General features: G+C 51.7%; 1 protein-coding gene across 1 annotated transcript; it reads left to right on the forward strand.

The window, feature by feature from the left end:
* The first annotated feature begins 395 nt into the window (after positions 1 to 395).
* LOC119102805 (fibrous sheath CABYR-binding protein-like) lies at positions 396 to 6,714 on the forward strand. Its single transcript, XM_037226258.1, has 5 exons — positions 396 to 517; positions 1,209 to 1,285; positions 4,672 to 4,819; positions 5,123 to 6,010; positions 6,464 to 6,714. Exons 1-5 carry the CDS (start codon positions 421 to 423, stop codon positions 6,712 to 6,714), a joined length of 1,461 nt encoding a protein of 486 aa, XP_037082153.1. The 5' UTR covers positions 396 to 420.
* Positions 6,715 to 17,913: the final 11,199 nt, after the last annotated feature.

Raw genomic sequence — 17,913 nt, forward strand, 5'->3', positions numbered from 1 at the left:
GTCATCACGGGCAGCCTGGCCTACAGACAATGACCCTCTTTCTCCTCCTCTTCCCCTTCCCCTTCGCCTCCTCCTCTTCGCCCTCTTTCTTCTCCCTTCCTCTTCCTCCACATCCACCTTGTCGTCCTCCTCCTTCTCCTCCTACTTTTCCTCCTCCTTCTCCTCCTTTACCTTCTGTTAAGCTGGTTAAGTCGTAGGCTCCTACAGACGAGATGACGAAACGTCGTGGACACACGCTGGGCCAGGTTGAGTGTGGCCGCTAGTCATCCTCGTGGGGCGACGATGTCAGCTATCGCTGCTCGAATCGGCGCAGTACGGCCGCCCGGGGCCGGTGACGCCATTAGCGGCTGGTATAAGACACGCGGCCGGCGGGTCGCCCCGGCAGTGCAGTTTGCGGTCGGACAGACAGCGCTGAACACGATGCGCGGCCTGCTCCTGTTGACCACCGCCTCGCTGGCGCTCTCGCTGCCCGTGGGAGATATCGAGACCATCTTCAAGGCCAAGCTTGATACGAAAGGTAACTTGACGAGATGCCCTGCATTACGCAAGGTGGAGGGTTCGGGGTATGAACAGAACAGAACATGTCTGTGCCGCCGTTTGAGTCTGTTTGAGCCCTCCCATTCGTTACCAGATAATTGCAAAGAACAGCAGCTAGCTCATTCGCTGACTGAAGTACCTTCGTTAGAGGCGTTGCAGCATTCTATATATATATATATATATATATATATATATATATATATATATATATATATATATATACATAGGACTGCTGCATGCATATTATGTGTTATCATTGACATGCCTCTGAAATCTGTCAAATTCATTTGTCACACCTTTGTTAAATGCTGTAGCTGCAAAATAGCGTGTGCTATCGTGTGCGCTTGATGGCCATTTCATGTAGAATGCAGCAATGGCCATTTGCGCGGGGTTGTCTTCATTATGCACGTACAGTGTCAGTCAGCATCACCCTAGAAAAATTAGCGTGGTGTTGTCAGTTATAATTTCAGTACTGTTTGTCATGGGGAGTGCCTTAGTAATGGAGACTTGTACCTGCTTAACTGGAAACTGTATGCTTTTGAACCAGTGTGAGGCAACTGAGTTGCAAGAGTAACATTATTGTTTTAATCGAGCGGATGAATGGCGCGGACTAGCGAAACACTACGTGAGTTGAAAGTATGCTATGCAATGGCTGCTTTTGATGCTTTCAGATATCTGCTTCGAAACGGGACCGGTGAAGGGTGATCCCTGCCACTTCTGCAAGTGCTTCACGCCAGACGAGTGCATTGTGAGTTGCATATCTAAGCAGATGATTCACGGAACTATGAAGCTGTGTGTCGTTGGAATCTTGCAGATATTCGACGTGCATATGCTGGTTCCTTTGTCACAACTGGCATTAAAGTTCTGTCTGGCCCATGTCAGTTTTTGCGTGGCTTGTTAACACTCTTAGCCTCCCCGATCCCTCCTTGTTTTCCTATATAGGATACCGTGGTCCATCGCGGTTTGCCGTTGCAAACGTACCTTGCTTGCATACAATGTTGCTTAGCTCCTTGGGCGGCTTGAAGGGTTATTGTGGGCAGAGGCGTATCCATAGTCGGATCTTGGGACGGGCCAAACCTCGAGTCCCGACCCAACAGAATGTAAGCTATATCGTTGTTACTTATCTTGGGCGAACATGGCCCTCCCCCTCCCCCCCCCCTCCCCCGGGATCCACCAGCGGTTGTGAGTGACCTGTCATAGAAGCTGCGCCTAACTGGTCGCCTGGAACGGTCTTTAAGACCTCCGTCCGTCCCAATAGCTCAGTTGGTCAGGTAACCTGCCTTCCGACCGGTGGGCTCGAATCGCTTTAAGTGCGCGCTATTTGCCCTTGACTGGTATGGTGTACGGCTGGTGGCAGCGGCCACCCTGAAGGTGAGGTGACGTCAGAGGGTAAGATTGGCTGTGCCGAGCATTGCGGCACCTTAAACTTTCACCTCTATATTCTGTCGTTGACTGGGCACAACATTGGCGGGATGAGCCGTGGATTGCTGGCAGCGTGCTGTGAATGGTTAGCCGCAGAGCAGTCAAATGGTATACCACTCTCGGAAAGCTCTACTTCTCCTCAACCAGAGATGAGTCGTCTTTCAGAAGCATAGGGGCGTGCAAATTTAAGGTCATTGCCGTCTACACACCATTAGTAGGCTGCATGTTAGCGTCCATTGCACCGAAATTCCACACACGTCGCGACAACATTTCACGTCCCAAGGTCAGCGTCCAAGATACCAACAATACATCGGAAGCTCATGGAAGGAAAGGTCGGTATGAAGTCATCAGAAAAACAGTAGGCATGGTGCATTACGCAAATATTAGGTAAGAGATGGGCCGACATGGACCGCCTAGAGGCGTCGTTGCAGGATATTCCATCAGTTCGCTCACGAATAGCGTGCGATGGCAATGATGCAAAGCTAGAATAGCTTGTCTTCAAGGAAAGTGTCGCTGCCCTTCCGCCTTTTCCATTGTTGTGTTCTGGCTATCGGAGTTCTCGCAAGCAATATTGTGAGAGATGGGACACCGGCCCATCTGCGTCACCTCCCTTGGCAGTCGGCGGCGCTGCAAAAGCACGGCTCGACGGGCCATGACACGCTGCTGGAAGTCCGCGGCGGCGGTGGCCTGCCGCCCGGGCCAGCCCGGCCGCCAGCCCTTGCGGCGGCCGTCTGTCCACGGCGGCTATATACGGAGCGGTGTCGCGCCCCGCTTGCGTGTTCACTTTGTGTCGCCGGCCGCCCGGTATGGCGACGGGCTGGCGGCCGCACTCGGACGACATCGCCGGCCTCCACGCCGGCGAAGGACGCCACTTTCCGTGGCGCCGCACTTTCCGGGGGCGAGCCGCGGAGCCCCGCGTTGCAGCAGTGGCCCGTCCACTGTCGGCAATCCCGCGCCGCGGCCGTCGGTGTGGGCGCGTGGGCCTCACGGAACCGCCATCCGTGCACAATATATCCCGGAAGTTAGTATTCTTGGTCCGCCTTCCTTTCGTTGAATTCGCTACGGAAAAGTCTTAGTGCGTTGTTGTCGGTTGTCACTTTATGTATGAGATGTTAAAAGGCCGATCTGTTGTTGAATCAGTTACACACTTCCTTGCAAGCTTTTGTGAGGCCAACATTACAAACGGTGGTATAACGCACCAGAAAGTGGATTTCGGTAGAGATTTGCACCGTCACGGGATTTTCACAAACAGATGACGTCAAATGATTCTGAATGGCAGCCTGCGACGTCTTCCTGTAATTAGTTATGTTGCCCCAGCTGCACACTGAAAGCCGGCTGTTGTGTTTCGGGCCTTCTGGTTGGCATTTTGTCTGCGTTGGTTGGGTGTTTACTCTTTGTTTTCTCCCAAAGGTTTGTCCTTTAATTGTACGTCTATGTGCTGCCAGTCTCATTCCGTGTTGGCATTGATTTCCGGGAAATTCTTCGCGACAAACGATTTCGCCAAAGCTGTCCATACACTTGCGTTTTTCGCGCCTGCGATGTCCCGGCAGGTTCATGCATGGTATCAGTGCAAGTTCTCGTTGTAAAAAGCTGAACAGCCATGTTTAGGGTGTTTTCTAATCCTGCAGTACGCAGGTGAAAGCAGTCACTAACCTTCATGAGCTATTGCATTGTTGTACGCCCCAATGCGAGTGTGGCAGGGCCATAAGCATCCTTTCCCGAGAACTCCTACGAATATTTCCTAACTGTTCGTCTCCATGAGACCGCTTCTCTCATTCCTACGGGTATTGCAACCGCTGCGATTGCCAGCATGCTCATGGCACGGGGGGCTGATCATTGGGTAACCCCACCACTCGTAGCTGACAGGTTGGGTCACCGAGCTCACGGGTGGCTTAGGCGTTGCTCAACGATGTGAGGCGATAAGTCCAGTGGCGGGAGTCGGCCACCAAGATGACTGCCGGCGCGTTCCGAACTTGCGTTGGAGGATGACGTAGGCAGTCGAGCATGCACACCTTTGCTTGAGTGGGCACTCAGTGTCCTTGGCGCCGTCCCAATCTGCTGACATCGTATTGATCACCCGCATCTGCCCGTGTAATCACAGATACCTGTGCCTGTGCCCGTACTTTTAAGCCAGGGGCGTAGTTTCACAAAATTAGTTTTAGGGGGAGCTGAGCAGTTAATTGTGCTTCTCAGACCTAGGATAGTTTTCTCCTAGAGTAGGAGGATGGATCTTTTGTTGGCGTTGCTGGAGCCCCCGACCTCAACTGAAAAGGAGCCTATACCCCGGCTTTTGGCGTACAGCCTGCTGCTACACCGGGACGGGTGTGTCCACTGTTGGCGCGCCCCCTGTCGTTCATTCGAAATTGACACTGCTGTCAATCCAGGCGGTGTCTTCTGGGCATGTTCCCTGCTTACACGCTTCCGGTTGTTGGTTTCCCTCTGACCCGACCGTCGACCTTGGCGGTGCCTGCCGGGCGAATTCTCTATTGACACGCCCCTGTTGTCTATTCCCTGCCGACAGGCCTTCTGCCGTCGCAACCGACGTCCACCGAGAGCATTTCCTGCTGACAAGCTACCTGTCGTTACCGCTGGTATCTACTCAGCGTGTTCCCTGAGGCGTTCCCTGCTGACATGCCCCCTGTCGTTACCGCTGGTATCTACTCAGTGTGTCCCCTGAGGCGATCCCTGCTGACATGTCCCCTGTCGTTGCAGCCGGTGTCTGCCGAATGCGACTGGGACCGGCGCGAGAGTGAGCACCGCGCCCGGGGCTGCAAACCCGTCTACACTGATGGCGTGTGCTGCCCCAGCGTCGTGTGTCCGCTGAATAGCGTCGATCCAGCGGCAGTGCAGACCCCCGGCAGTCGAGTCACAGCCGGCGGAGCAGGCCCCGGCAAGCCGAGTCACAGCCGGTGGAGCAGGTCCCGGCAGTCGAGTCACAGCCGGCGGAGCAGGCCCCAGCAGTTGAGTCACAGCTGGTGGAGCAGGCCCCAGCAGCCGGGTCACAGTCAACGGAGCAGGCCCCGAAAGCCGAGTCGCAGCCGCCGGCGGAGAAGGCCCCAGAAGTCGAGTCACAGCCGGCTGAGCAGCCCCCGGCAGCCGAGTCACAGCCGTTGGAGCAGGCCCCCGGCAGCCGAGTCACAGCCGGGTGAGCAGCCCCCGGCAGTCGAGTCACAGGCGGCAGAGCAGGCCCCAGCAGCCGAATCACAGCCGGAGGAGCAGGACCTGGTAGCCGAGCTACAGTCGCCGGCAGAGCAGGCCCAGGCAGCCGAGGAGTCACAGCTGGCGGAGCAGGCCCCGGCAGTCGAGCCACAGCAGGCGGAGCAGTCCCGGGTGGTCGAGCTCCAGCCGGTGGAGGAGGCCCCGGCAGTCGAGTCACAGCCGGCGGCGGAGCAAGCCCTGGTAGTCGAGCTGCAGCCAGTGGAGCGGGCTCCAGCAGCCGAGTCACAGCCGGTGGAGCAGACCACGGCAGCCGAGCCACAGCCGACGACTGCAGGTATCGACACCCTGGAGCCCACCGACTCGGTTATCCCGGTGGCGGAGGAGCTCGAGGAAGTGATCACAGAGCCCAGCCTGGTCCAGAAGGTCATCTCGGACCCCACGATCTCAGCCGAGAAGAAGGCTCAGAAGCTCACCGCCTCAGCAGATGAGACCACCCGGGAGATCACCAGCTCACCCGAGGAAGCAGCCCAGACTGCCGGCAGCCCAGTCCAGGGGACAGTTCAGGATGTCATTGCAGATATTCCCGGTCCAGTCCGGAGGGAAATTTCGGAAATTGCTGCTTCAGCTCAGGAGGTGATCCAAGAGGTACTATCTGAGCTCAAATCGACCCAAAACACCGAGGACACACCGGCCACGAAAATTCTCTCGAACAACGACGTGCAAACTCCGCATATGACCCCAGAAGTGATCTCGGAAATAAGCCAAGCTGAAGAGGATGCAGCGGATGCTGCAGTGGTCCAAGAGGTGGCGGCTGAGATTGAAGCATCAGCTCAAGACGTGATTCAGGAGGTTATTATGGAGATGGCTACTGCCCAAGAGAAGATTCCGAACGGTATCCCTTCTAAGGCGGCGTCGAATGGCATTTCAGTTCAGGAGATGATTTCGGAGACCGTTCCAGTCCTGGAGATGATCTCAGCGAATGCTCTTGCTCCGGAGGTAATATTAGAGACTGCTCCCACTCAGGAGTTGGGCCTGGAGAACTCTTCTCTTAAGGAATTGACACCAGAGAATGCCCCTGCTCTGGAATTGACTCCAGAGAGCGCTTCCATTCCGAAATTGACCCCTAAGGACACTTCTGATCAGGAAGTAGCCTCAGAAAGCGCTCCGGCGCATGAAGCAATCTCTGAGACCAGCCCTGAAGAGGAAGAAATCTCAGAAACCATTCCTGCCCAGAAAGCGATCTCAGAGACCACTTCTGATCAAGAAGTAATTTCAGATGCTCGGGAAGATATCCCAGAGACCACCTCTAATCAGGATCTGATCTCTGAGGTCGGCCAAATGCTAGATGCGATCCTAGGAAATGAGGTGTTGCCATCCTCTGGCACGGTTCTACTGAACGAGGAGATCAAGGCTGCCCCGGCGCCGGAGGCAGCCGGTGACGAGCTCCTGCTCACTACGCAGGAGGCCGAGAGCCCCGCCTTCGAGCCGGAGGCGCCCGACTTTGACCTGCTGCCGGAGGAAGGATCCGGCCTGTCGGAGGGCGCCGACCTGTTGGAGGGTTCCGGCCTGCTGGAGGCCGACAGTGAGCTCCCCTGAAGGGAGCGGCCAACCCCGCAGGGACTGCCCTAGCGGCCACAGAACACTGAAGGTCATGCAGGTGTGCGAGGGTGTGGATCTTTTGATGCCTGCGAGTGTCAAGAACGAGCCCCACATTAAACGCTGAGTAAGGCCTATTCTACCGGGAGCATGGGCCTTGTGATAATTGCGTCGGATGCGTTGCAGTGAGCATGCGCTGATAATGTCTTATGTGTACGTCTTATGCGTTTTGTCTATGATGCGTATATGTATCACCAACACAAAAGTCTTCTCAGATACGTGGTCTTCGAACGATGCGTCGTCACTTGAGTCTGGTTTGTTGTTTTTGTTCTGGTTGGGTTTAGTCGAGTTTGACAGAAACAATCTCAGATGCAAATACAACAAAAGGATGAGCGGTTTTGAACCCGAGTTGTGCGTATGCTGACTCAGCTCCGATGATGACGGGCTGATTTCCATGACGCCTCCATCATTCCACCCAACACATACGCGATAACTCTCAAGCAGTGAAATGAGGTGATCTTGAGTCAGGTTAACGGTCATGAAAATAACAATCGAATATAGTCGGCAGTGCTAGCAGAAATCTCTGCACCGTGCGCCCATTTCGCAGGTCGCCACGGACCTTTGTCGTTCGTAATGCCCCATACGATGAAACAAAACTTCAAATATAATGACTTTGGAAAAGATTAGCCGCTCGGAACCTTTGAGACATTTTTTTCGATAAGCTTAGCCCGGCATTAACGGGGGTCAAATCTGCTCCCCGTCTGATAATCGCAATAATTCAAAAACGCCTTGAGTTACAGCTGCAAAATTTTCAGTAGATGTCACTTGATGCATGTTGCGCCTTGGGCTGAAGAAAAAATATTATATTTCAATAGATCAAGCGTGAGTAATGTCAGAGAGACGTGCTGTTTGCCGATTTTTTGTCAAAAGCACATAGCCGTAGACAAATTGACACAGAAGCCAAAAAAAGGACATATTTGACATCTGTTAGAGGGGAATGTGAGCTAATTAGTCTACCATGCATAAAATCTGTCTTTGTGTAGCCTCCGTATGGCACATTTAAATATTTGCATGTCAAATGGCCAAAACATTAATGAAAAGGGTACACATGACTTTTTGGTTTCATACTTTATAATCATGAAAGTTTTAGATAAGATGTCCTAGATACGACTATGAGGGATGCCTGTAACAAGGTTCAAGTAATTATCTGTAATAATGACTGAGTTATGGCTTGAAACGCATCGGGTTTGCATCTTGAAACGCAAAAACAGGTGGCCCAGAGCCCGCGACGGCGGGCGGCTGGGCCCAGGTCTGCCGCAGTGGCGCGGTGACGGCGCAGCGGAAGCCGTTTATCAGTTTCACACGCAAACTGACGATCACGCGACTGGCAGCGTGGTTGAAGAGTATCAGATTGCGCTGTCGGCAGGACTGCACCGTCGGAAGCAACGCGACAGTCGATCCAGCCGCTATTCACCACCGGGTCATCCATATCACCCTGGCCTTAGGCGGTTTATGAGCAAGTATCAGCTCTTGTTCGTGTGTTTAATCCGATAATTGCGGCTAAACTCTTCCACTTCACGTCCAGATGGCTCGTATCTGACGGAAACAAAAAGACCACAAAACAGACCTACACACCAAGGTTTCGGTTCTCATTTGCACGGGCTTGGCTTTAGGCCTGACCTTGATTCTAGGCCAGGTACGGCGCGCGTAACATTGGATACCCTCCTACGTTGTATGTTTGATCAGGGCGCAATGATTTCACACCATGGGATGCACTTCTCAATCAAATGTATTTAGGGAAATGTCAGATGTTCTAAATGAACATCCTTATAATTTTACCTTGACCTGTGACCTTAATGTGACGCGCTTAAACATAAGTTTGTTGTGTGATGTGAGGCCGCACGCCTCGGCGATATCGATTGCGATTTTAATTTTTTTATTCGGCTCGGCTGTTCCTGACATAAGCGAGGGTCAAATCTGCCCCCTCCGGTCAATGGTGTGCCTCTGAGGAGCGCGATCAATGCCGGGTTAAGAGCAATGTCCATATTTTAAATCTTTGGACCAAGCATAAGATATGATGAGATAAACACACTTATAACTGCTGGTATGCTTTCAAGTGACAAAAGACTGCTCTGGACAATACAATGTCTCTGTTTAGTAAATATGCTCCTCAATATGTCAATGTTTGATTGCGTTATCGTACCATGCACAATATTAATTGAGAGCTAACTGACGGCCGTTATATTTTGAAAACGTGGCTACGAACGGCCGATAGGAATGACTCAACGGTTGTACTTTTCTTAGCATTGATTGCCACATGGCTAATAGAATGATGGGATTTTAACGACGTTATTATAGCGTCATGGATGCCAGGGTGACCTTGAGATTGCCTCCCCGAAAAATGATACACGTCTTCGCAGGCGTGTAGCTAAAAGCTAGAAAGTTTTGGCTCTTAAAAATGGTAGAATTGTTAACTGCTCGAATGATCTTTACATGGCTATTTCAGTTTGAAACCCATACAAATGCGGAACACTCTCTCTAAAGGGATTATTCTACGTTTGTATGGAAAACCCATTGATATGGGGCTTTGAACTGTAATAGCCATCTTCAAGACCTTTCGGTGTTGTTCACAATCTTGTCCTCCTTAAGGACTAAGCCTCTCTAGTTTCTGAGCCACATGCCCGCCAAAATGGGGGTAACGTATATCGGGGAGGGCATTTCAAAGTCACCTTGACATTCATGACGTTATAATAACGTCATTCAAGTCTTATGTTGTGCCGGGTACGATGACATGATCAAACCATGGCACGATGAAAAGCACATTTACTAACAGAGAATTGGGCTGTCTAGAGCAGTTTTTCGGCTTTTAAGGTATACCAATAGTTATAAATGGGCTGGTTTAGCGTGTTTGATGCTTACTTCAATACGTTCAAATTTGAAACATTCCCTTTAAGATCTGAACAGAACGGAACAGAACTTTGGGCATGTGCACGGGCGATTGACACCAGTACTTCATCATCTGGATCATCTTATCCGTCATTACCGGCAGAGGTTACCTGCAGCATCAACAAAGTTCGGAAAGAAAAGCTTCCCTCGACATGAAAATCGCGAAAATGTACCGACTTAGCGCAGCCACTGTATCTGGCATGCACGAACCGTGGACCATCGGTATCGTTACAAATGACTCATGTATTACCTTTATCACCATACCAGTAGTGCGAATCAGGACAGATACTCGCCATCCCCACAGACGGAGACAGATGTCTTTCAGTATGCCATCATTTTCAGTGACTTGAATTGGTGCGCCACATATTTTCATATTTTCTTGCCCCTTTCAAGCACGGTAGTGCACATTTTCTTCTTTCTTCTTGAGTATGATGGTGAAGCTTCAATCAGTGCGCGGCGCCAAAAAATAGCAGAATGCAATGAAATTATCTGGGTGGAACTCGCCACACGGTGCTCATTTTTGTGTTCAGGTCTACTACCATTTAAAGGTTGTGCTCTAAAAAATGGGTAGGGGGGGGGGGCTCACGGCATGGGACTGGGGCGTGTCAGGAAAAAGGCCACTGATTGCAACTGAAGCTAAAAAGGCCGCCCAGGGTTGGTTTAAATTCCGAATTAGGAAAGACGCTCGCCGGGAGAAGTATGCCATGTTACGTAATTGGGTGACTTCAACACACGAGCAGTCCAGCTCACCAAAGTTTATCACCCGGACAGTTAGCACAATGACATGATGTCCAGGCTAGGTTTTTGTCCAGGTTTTGTAGAGACAGGATGGATGTCCAGGTTTTTGTAGAGACAGAAAATTGAAATTCAGTGTAACTTAAGGCCACTGAAAATGACGGAGGGAATCTAAATAGCTTTGTGTTATCGGGGAGGGATCTGTTTTGCACATTGGGGAGCAGCAAACAAAATCCATTGTTTAATCCTTTGATATTGATGTACAATGTGCTGCCATTGGTCGCATTATTTTGTTTTTGGTGATTTCAGGGCTTAAAATGTGTCACATGAGCATCATTATGATTTTGGTTCGGTTGCACGAGAGTACCCCATCCCCGTTTACCAGAGGAGGAGCCCCCCCCCCCCCCCTTTTAACCTTAAAACTGTTAACATTAGAACCAAGCAGAAAGCGGCATCAGAAAGCTCGCTTAGGCCTGCGGCGCATGGTGGTACAAAAAGACAAAAGTCAGATTGTGTTTCGACAGTCATTCCACGAATAAATTAAGGAAACTTCGGATGGAAATCTTGGAATTGTTAACCAAAGAGATTATTTGAGAGAGACGTCTACCTTCCAAAACTTAGACCTGTGCTGGTGTAGACTATGCAGCCAGATGCAAAATATGCATAGCAATATGCGAAAGGTGCATAGCGCGCACAGGGAAGTGTCTTTTCCGACACAGACAACGTTTGTAAGAGCCTAAATTGTCACCTGGAGCCAAACATCACAAGCCGTTTGCAGTATAGCTGCAATTGCGAAAAACCACATAAAAAGACAAATCCCGGAATAAGAATAAACATCATCACTCTTCCGTTTCGAAGGGTTCATTTGCCTTCATTATCATTTGCTGGCCACGCCAAAAAAAACCCTTGGTTAGAGCGTAGGTTTAAGTACATGAGCGGCCGGCACACTGGGCTTAAGGCTGGTGAGCGCGTCGATCCGGTTCAAAACTAAGACGTCGCATGCATGGAGAAAGAGAAAGGGAACGCGTTTGATCAGTGGCCGTATCACAACCATACATGACACTAACCAACGTCATGCACTGTCTCACTATCTCACATGCGACGTCAGTTCGGCCGGGTATGGGCTCCTCGGAGTCTATGGCCCAGAGGGGTACAAGGGGGCACGGCCCAGTACCCCTCTCCCCGGATCCGCCACTGGCCCGAACAGCTTAAAAGATCGACCCCGAAAAGAGCACAGGGCCCTCCAATGAAATTAGAAGTACCCGAGACACAACATGGAGGACCCCGAACGATCGAGTGTGCCCGAGCAGGTTAACAGATGGGACCCCATCGAGAGCGCAGGGCCTTCATTCAAATAAGAATTACCCAAGACCCGGTGTTGAATGCCCTCCAAAGACCAAGGGTACCCGATGAAGTTATTAGATGGGCCCGGGACGGGAACTTTGGGCTCTACATTTAAATACCAAGATCCAATATGCAGCCGCCGAACAATTGCGTGTACCCAAGCGAGTTGACAGATTGGGTCCCCGATAAAAACGTACGGCCCGAAAGGCCAATGGGAAGTACCCCGGGCCGAGTGTGGTTGACCCCCAAACGACCGCGTGTGCCCGAACTGCGCAGCAGGTGAGGCCCCCAACACGAGGTTGAGGCCCTCCAGGGAAACTGCACATATATTTACAAATATAAATAAATGTACATTATTATAATAATATAGGAGTATATTATTTTAAGTACATAAGATACGATATGGAGGGGCCCTAGACGATCGAGCGCAGCCGAACAGTGTAACAGATGGTCCCCCGTCAAGAGCGTTAAGCCCTCCATTAAAAAAGGAAGCATCTGCCAGGAATAGGAAGTCCAAGAGTCCTCCCAATGTAGAGGACCCTGGAACGATCGATTGTACTGAGCAGATGGGGCTTGGACAAGAACGTAACTTTTCGAATCAGAGGTACCCAAGACCCAATTTGGAAGGTCCCCGAAGTATCGAGTATGTCCGAGCAGGTTTACAGATGGGGGCCCAACAGGAGCGTAGCGCTCTCTGCCAGTGACAAGGAACTGGAAGGGTCTTAGACCAATGCAGAGAGCACATGAGCGTATCGTGAGTACATCGGTGGGTCAACCGAGACCAACGTGAAGAGCCCCTGAGCGAATGAGAATATCCCGCCAGGTTAACATATGGGGCCCCCAGCTATAGCGTGTAGAGCCTTTCGGGAAGAACCTGCGGAAGGCCCCTGATCGGCATGAGTGCCCCAACATGTCAGCGGAAAGGGCCTTGACAGTTGCGCAGGGCCCTCCAAGGAAATGCAAATAAATCAGAGGCAATGACCGCTTGTGGATCTTTCACTTTTCCTTGCAACTGTTCTTGGCTGTCTGGAGGCCCGAAGATGTCCAATTCTGTTGCGTTTCGTCTAAAAAGTGCGCCTGTTCGGCTGGCTATGTGCCCTTCAGAGCTTAGGGGCCCCATCGTGACCCAAGGGGGCATAGCCCCCCCCCCCCCCGATCCCTCTGGATCTGCTAGTGATGTAAACAACAGAGTAAGCATTTTATTTCATTCCGTTCAACTACACACTGATTTGTGCCACTGGTTCAAGACATGAGGCAACAAGGCAGAAGAGTCATTAAGTCTCTTGTTTCATCAGTCGTGTGCCAAAGTGTTAAGACAGGCTCCACTGATTACAGCTTCGGGTTGTAACGTCTTTTCTCACATTTCTTTACCTTCATTTACGCTTTGCATCCGTGTCTCTCATCATAACTCGCGTACACCAATGTCGAATGTATTGATCCCATTGGAAAACAAAAGTTTTGGAACTAGATTAGTAGCAAAGTGTTGAAGCAAGCTGTTGTGAATAACCAAGACTCATACATATGCATAACATGAGGAAAGATGAAGATCAACATGCCACCCTTACATCGTGCAATGTTTTCCTCTTTGCACGCTGTAAACTGCTGCCACCGATGTAGGCAGCAATTATCCTTCTGTCACGAAAACCACCAAACGAAATCGTTTATTGCTCGGTACAACCAGGTACTTCCATGTCGTGGTTGCGGGCTTTTGACGTCACCGAAGTGTTACCACATGCACCCGTTTCCCCTCGCTGGAGCGGTCCCCAGGGCTTGCATTGTCCGACATTTTTGCGAGTTTTTTCATTGCATCACCTGCATAGGAAGAAAAATGGCAGAGACACAATGCAGACACCAGTAGCGTCTGATGTCAACCGTACCTGTTTTGTCTGTGTGAGTGACAGGCAAGCAAACCAAGTGATGAACGCGGGAGTGACAGTGGAGTAGCTCATACGGATAGAGTGTATTGATGACCAAACAAACTGCTACAGATTTTAGCTACAGTTTAAGGTGTGGACAATTTGAAATATGACTTATGGCAAACAGCACGCTTTTTTACATGGCACACCATATTATGAAAAACATCACTGGCAGAAAGCAGCGGGGCTATGCGGCAGCGCCGGTTTCGGCCTCAGCGGCGGCATCGGCCGCGCTCGACGGTGGCGTCGGCCCCGGCCGGTGGCGACGTTGGCCCCGCTCGGCAGCGGCGCCGGTCCCCGCCCCGACGGCGGCACTGGCCCCGGCTCGGCGAGGGACATCGGTCCCGTCCCCGCTCGGCGGTGGCATTAACCCCGGCTCGGCAGCGGCACCAGTCCTGGTCCCGGCAGCAGCATCGGCCCCGCTCGGCAGCGGCACCAGTCCCGGCCCCCGGCAGTGGCATCGGTCCCGGCCCCGGCGGTAGCATCGGCCCCGTTCGGTAGCGGCACAAGTCCCGGCCCCGGTGGTGGCATCGGCCGCGCTCGACGGTGGCATCGGCCCCGGCCCCGGTGGTGGTATCGGCCTCGCTCGGTGGCGGCGTCAGCCCCGGGAGGCGTCATTCCGAACGTGCAGTCGGCCGCGGAGCGCCACGCAAGTGCACGCCAAAAGGCTAGCTGCTCCAGCTAGATGGAGCTAGTTGCTTGCGAAACTGGAAGTAGACATGCACGCGCTGCCAAACAACATGTCACGTTTGAAGAGCAGCGCCTTCACTGAATTTGAAGTAGCATTACCTGCCTATCGTCGTATGTGACCAGTGACGCTTTGGCCCCACGTGATGGTGGGCGTGTATGTTCAAATGTTCCTGATGTATGTAATGCATATTGAAAACGCGTCTGAAAATGTGACCGCGTATAGTGAAACATGACTGCCTGAAAATACACCACGGGCGTGGGGCAAACAATTCAAAACTACCGTATGCCGCACTATGAGTGTATTACGGACTACGAAAAGGCAGGTATACAACGGCAGGTTCGATGGGTGAAACAGATCCGTAAAATCCTCTTCGGCTCTTCAGCTACAAAATGACCAAGCGCAGAGGCGTAACAGATCAGTGACAGTAACGAAGGCAGTAACAGCACAGATCCACAAAATGAGTTGGAAAGGGGGGCTGAACAGCAAGAAATGGCTTAATGTGCCCCAAAAAAACAACAACAAACGAGCTCGTCTCTGGATTTGGGCCTCTCTCTTCTCGAAGTTGTGGGGCAGTTGGCAATGTGGCGCTTCATCTCACACGAGTGCTTGGATTTACGTGCGCTACAGGGGTGCAACAAGAACTTTGGCAACGGATGGAGAAGAAGGTTAAGTGCTTGCCAAAGAGTCTCCTGATGGTGAAAGACCCCAAAATGGGTAAAATATTTGGAGTAGCGTAGCCAATCCATGTTTGTCTGGAAAAGTTCAACATTCAGTCGGAATCGATTCGTGAAAAATGATGTTCCGTGGTTTTGAACATGCGCGCTGGCAGGACTTGCAACAAAAGTCTCGACATCCAGGGCCAGAAACGCAGGCAGAGGGGAGGGGGGGGCACAGGGGGGCTACAACTACGGGGCCGATTTGAGGGACCAAAGGGTTCTCCAATGCCAGTCGGAGGCCCCTGCGCGCTGATCAGGGGCCCCTAAATCGAAAAGTGCCTGTATATCGGTAAGACAAACCAGCAACGCACAGTCGGTTTGGTGGCGGCATAGGCCTGGGGACCTATTTCCCAAGCAGGGAAAAAGCCGGAGCCAGCGATTTAGACTAGTTGGCGACCCGCAGCGCCTTACCCTGTGCTGGTAAGGGACCCCAAGTCGGCCAGAGATAGTGTTCGAGGAGGACCGAAGAGCCTGGAGGCTCACCGGGTCCGACGATCGAGGGCTTGATTGGATGGTCTAAGGTCACGAAGAGCTGGTCGGAGTCTTACTCAGGGATCCGGCCCAGGTAGACAGACCCTCAAATGACAGTTAGGGGGCGCTTTGCGTTGAACAGGGACACCTTGAGTCGGTATGGGTCTATACGTCGGCCGGGCGCCATCAGTACCGCACAGTCCGCTCCGTACCGGTACGGGCCGGGGAGCCACCTCCCAATCAGCTACAAAACGGGGGCCAGAGATTTACGCTAGTCGGGGCCCCTGCATCTGTCAAGGGCCCACAACGTCCAACAGAAGGTCCTGTGTTCGCAAGGGGCCCCAAGCCGACTACGGGTCGGGAGGGGGGCCCAGGTGACCCAACGAAATTACAGGGGGCTATGTTACGGTTAGTGGCCCTAGTCTGTCACGGGCTTTGTTTAAGGAGGTCCAAAGAGGGGCCAGGGCCTCTCGGGACCAGAGATCAGGGACCCGATTGGACTCGGCCCCGGCCCCCATCCGTAGTGCTGCGACCTGAAATTCAGTCGGAGGGCTTCTATTAGGGCCCTCTTATCAAGGTTCTCTATTCTGATTACATAGAGCCTCGACACGGAGCTGAGCAGTCTGCTCCATGTTCGCCTGAGCCGTCAAGAACCATTTCCCAAGGAGGAACGAGGACGGGGTCCGCGATTTGCAATGTTCGGGGTCCCTGACACAATGAGCGGCTTCTGTGCTGGTCAGGAGCCACAGTGCCTAACAGGATATTATGTGTCAACAAGGGGTCTCGAATCGGTCAGGGGAATATTTGCTCAACGGGGACAGCGGCGGGATCTCGAATGACACAGGACCCCTTGCGTTGGTCGGACCCTATGTCAGTGAAAGAAAGCATGACAATTATGCTGATCGTTCACACAGAGCCAATGACATGGTCCTGTGCCAGGGGTCTCAGAGAATGGGCCAAAATGAGCCCCAAAAAACGAATGAAGCCATCCCATGTTTGCCTCAGAAAATTCAAACAAAAGGTTTGAGCCTGCGCGCCTGCAATCTGCAAAGACAGCGATGGCCTGGGTTGCAGTTTCCGTAGCACCGAACGGCGTTGGCCGCTTGAAGTAAAACCAGGCGTCGGGTGCTGAGCGCGTGAGAACGACTGTCGCGGAATAATGCTTCCGATTGTCTTCAGAAATCAATTCGCACCATTCAGAGATTAGGCTGGGCTTGCCTTTCTTACAGCTTTGAGGTTGTCTTCTGGACATATTGACAGCTACAACAGCACGAAACATAGAGATTCTTCTTTTACTGCCCCAGTTTTTTTTTACTAAATTCCAGCACCACTTCGCATTGCTGTTAAGGTCAATCCGTTCAATTCATCAGTGTAAAATTCACACAGGTGAAATACATACCCGACCACCTTCTAAATGTGCGGTTTGATGTTTTAAAGCGCTTAAAGGTACTCGTCTCAAATGCGTCGTCATTTTCGCCCACCCATTGACCACGGCTTAGCGCTAGCCGATAGATCGACGCTGCGCGGCCAATGAAGATTGCAACGTCAACTGCGTTAAGTGAAATGCATCACTAATTAATTCTGACAAAATGTTCAACATTTTCGGACAAACATGGCATGGCCATATCAATGCAGATTGTCAAACCGTTTCGTTCTACATTCGCGGGTCCCCAAAAGCTCTGTACAGCCCAGATAGAAATTCTGACAAGGCTTCTGAGTTCTATTGGTTTAGAACAAGTCCACTGGGACATCGTAAAAAGGAAGAGCGCCGGTGACATATTTCAAGCGGTCGTTTTACACATGAGAACCATGTGTTGTTAACACACGATTCTATCAGTCCATTGACAATGAAGTCCAGGCAGAATTTATATCGCGGTAGTTTCTAGCTTCTATATTAGTCATAGAAAATAAAAAATGACCTTATAGCAAATGGACCACATTCGTCCATTTGGGGAAGGGGGATTTTGCTGTTAGGGGGCCCTTTGTCAACCCAGTGCCACTCCCCTGCCAAGGCTCCGGCTGCGCGCCTGCCTGGTGCTGCAGTCTTCATAGATCATGCGGCGGCGCCACCGCCCGACCCCGCGGTTTACACTCAGAGATGGCCAAACGGGCAGACGAAAATGATGACGCGTCTGCAAGGAGTACGTTTAAGCTCTTTAGGACATCACTTCATACATTCATAAGGTGGTCTAACATCTAAGCGTATTGTTAACCTGTGCGATTTGTTTACCGATGATTAGAACGGACCAGATGAAACAGTGCCGGCGAAGTGGTACTGTAATGTGGTGGTGACACCGGCAGTGCTAAGGTAGAATATATATTACTTGTGTTAATATAGGCATCAATCTGTGCACAAGACAAACTCCAAAGTAGAAAAAGA

Source organism: Pollicipes pollicipes, unplaced genomic scaffold (assembly GCF_011947565.3).
Source record: "Pollicipes pollicipes isolate AB1234 unplaced genomic scaffold, Ppol_2.1 Scaffold_5724;HRSCAF=6776_pilon_pilon_pilon, whole genome shotgun sequence".
Taxonomy (NCBI): Eukaryota; Metazoa; Arthropoda; class Thecostraca; order Pollicipedomorpha; family Pollicipedidae; genus Pollicipes; species Pollicipes pollicipes.

Coding starts and splice junctions, on each gene's coding strand:
- LOC119102805 (XM_037226258.1), top strand. CDS start 421: ATGCGCGGCCTGCTCCTGTTGACCACCGCCTCGCTGGCGCTCTCGCTG. Junction 1,286..4,671: donor TCACGCCAGACGAGTGCATT/GTGAGTTGCATA, acceptor CTGTCGTTGCAG/CCGGTGTCTGCCGAATGCGA. Junction 4,820..5,122: donor GGCAGTGCAGACCCCCGGCA/GTCGAGTCACAG, acceptor AGCCCCCGGCAG/TCGAGTCACAGGCGGCAGAG.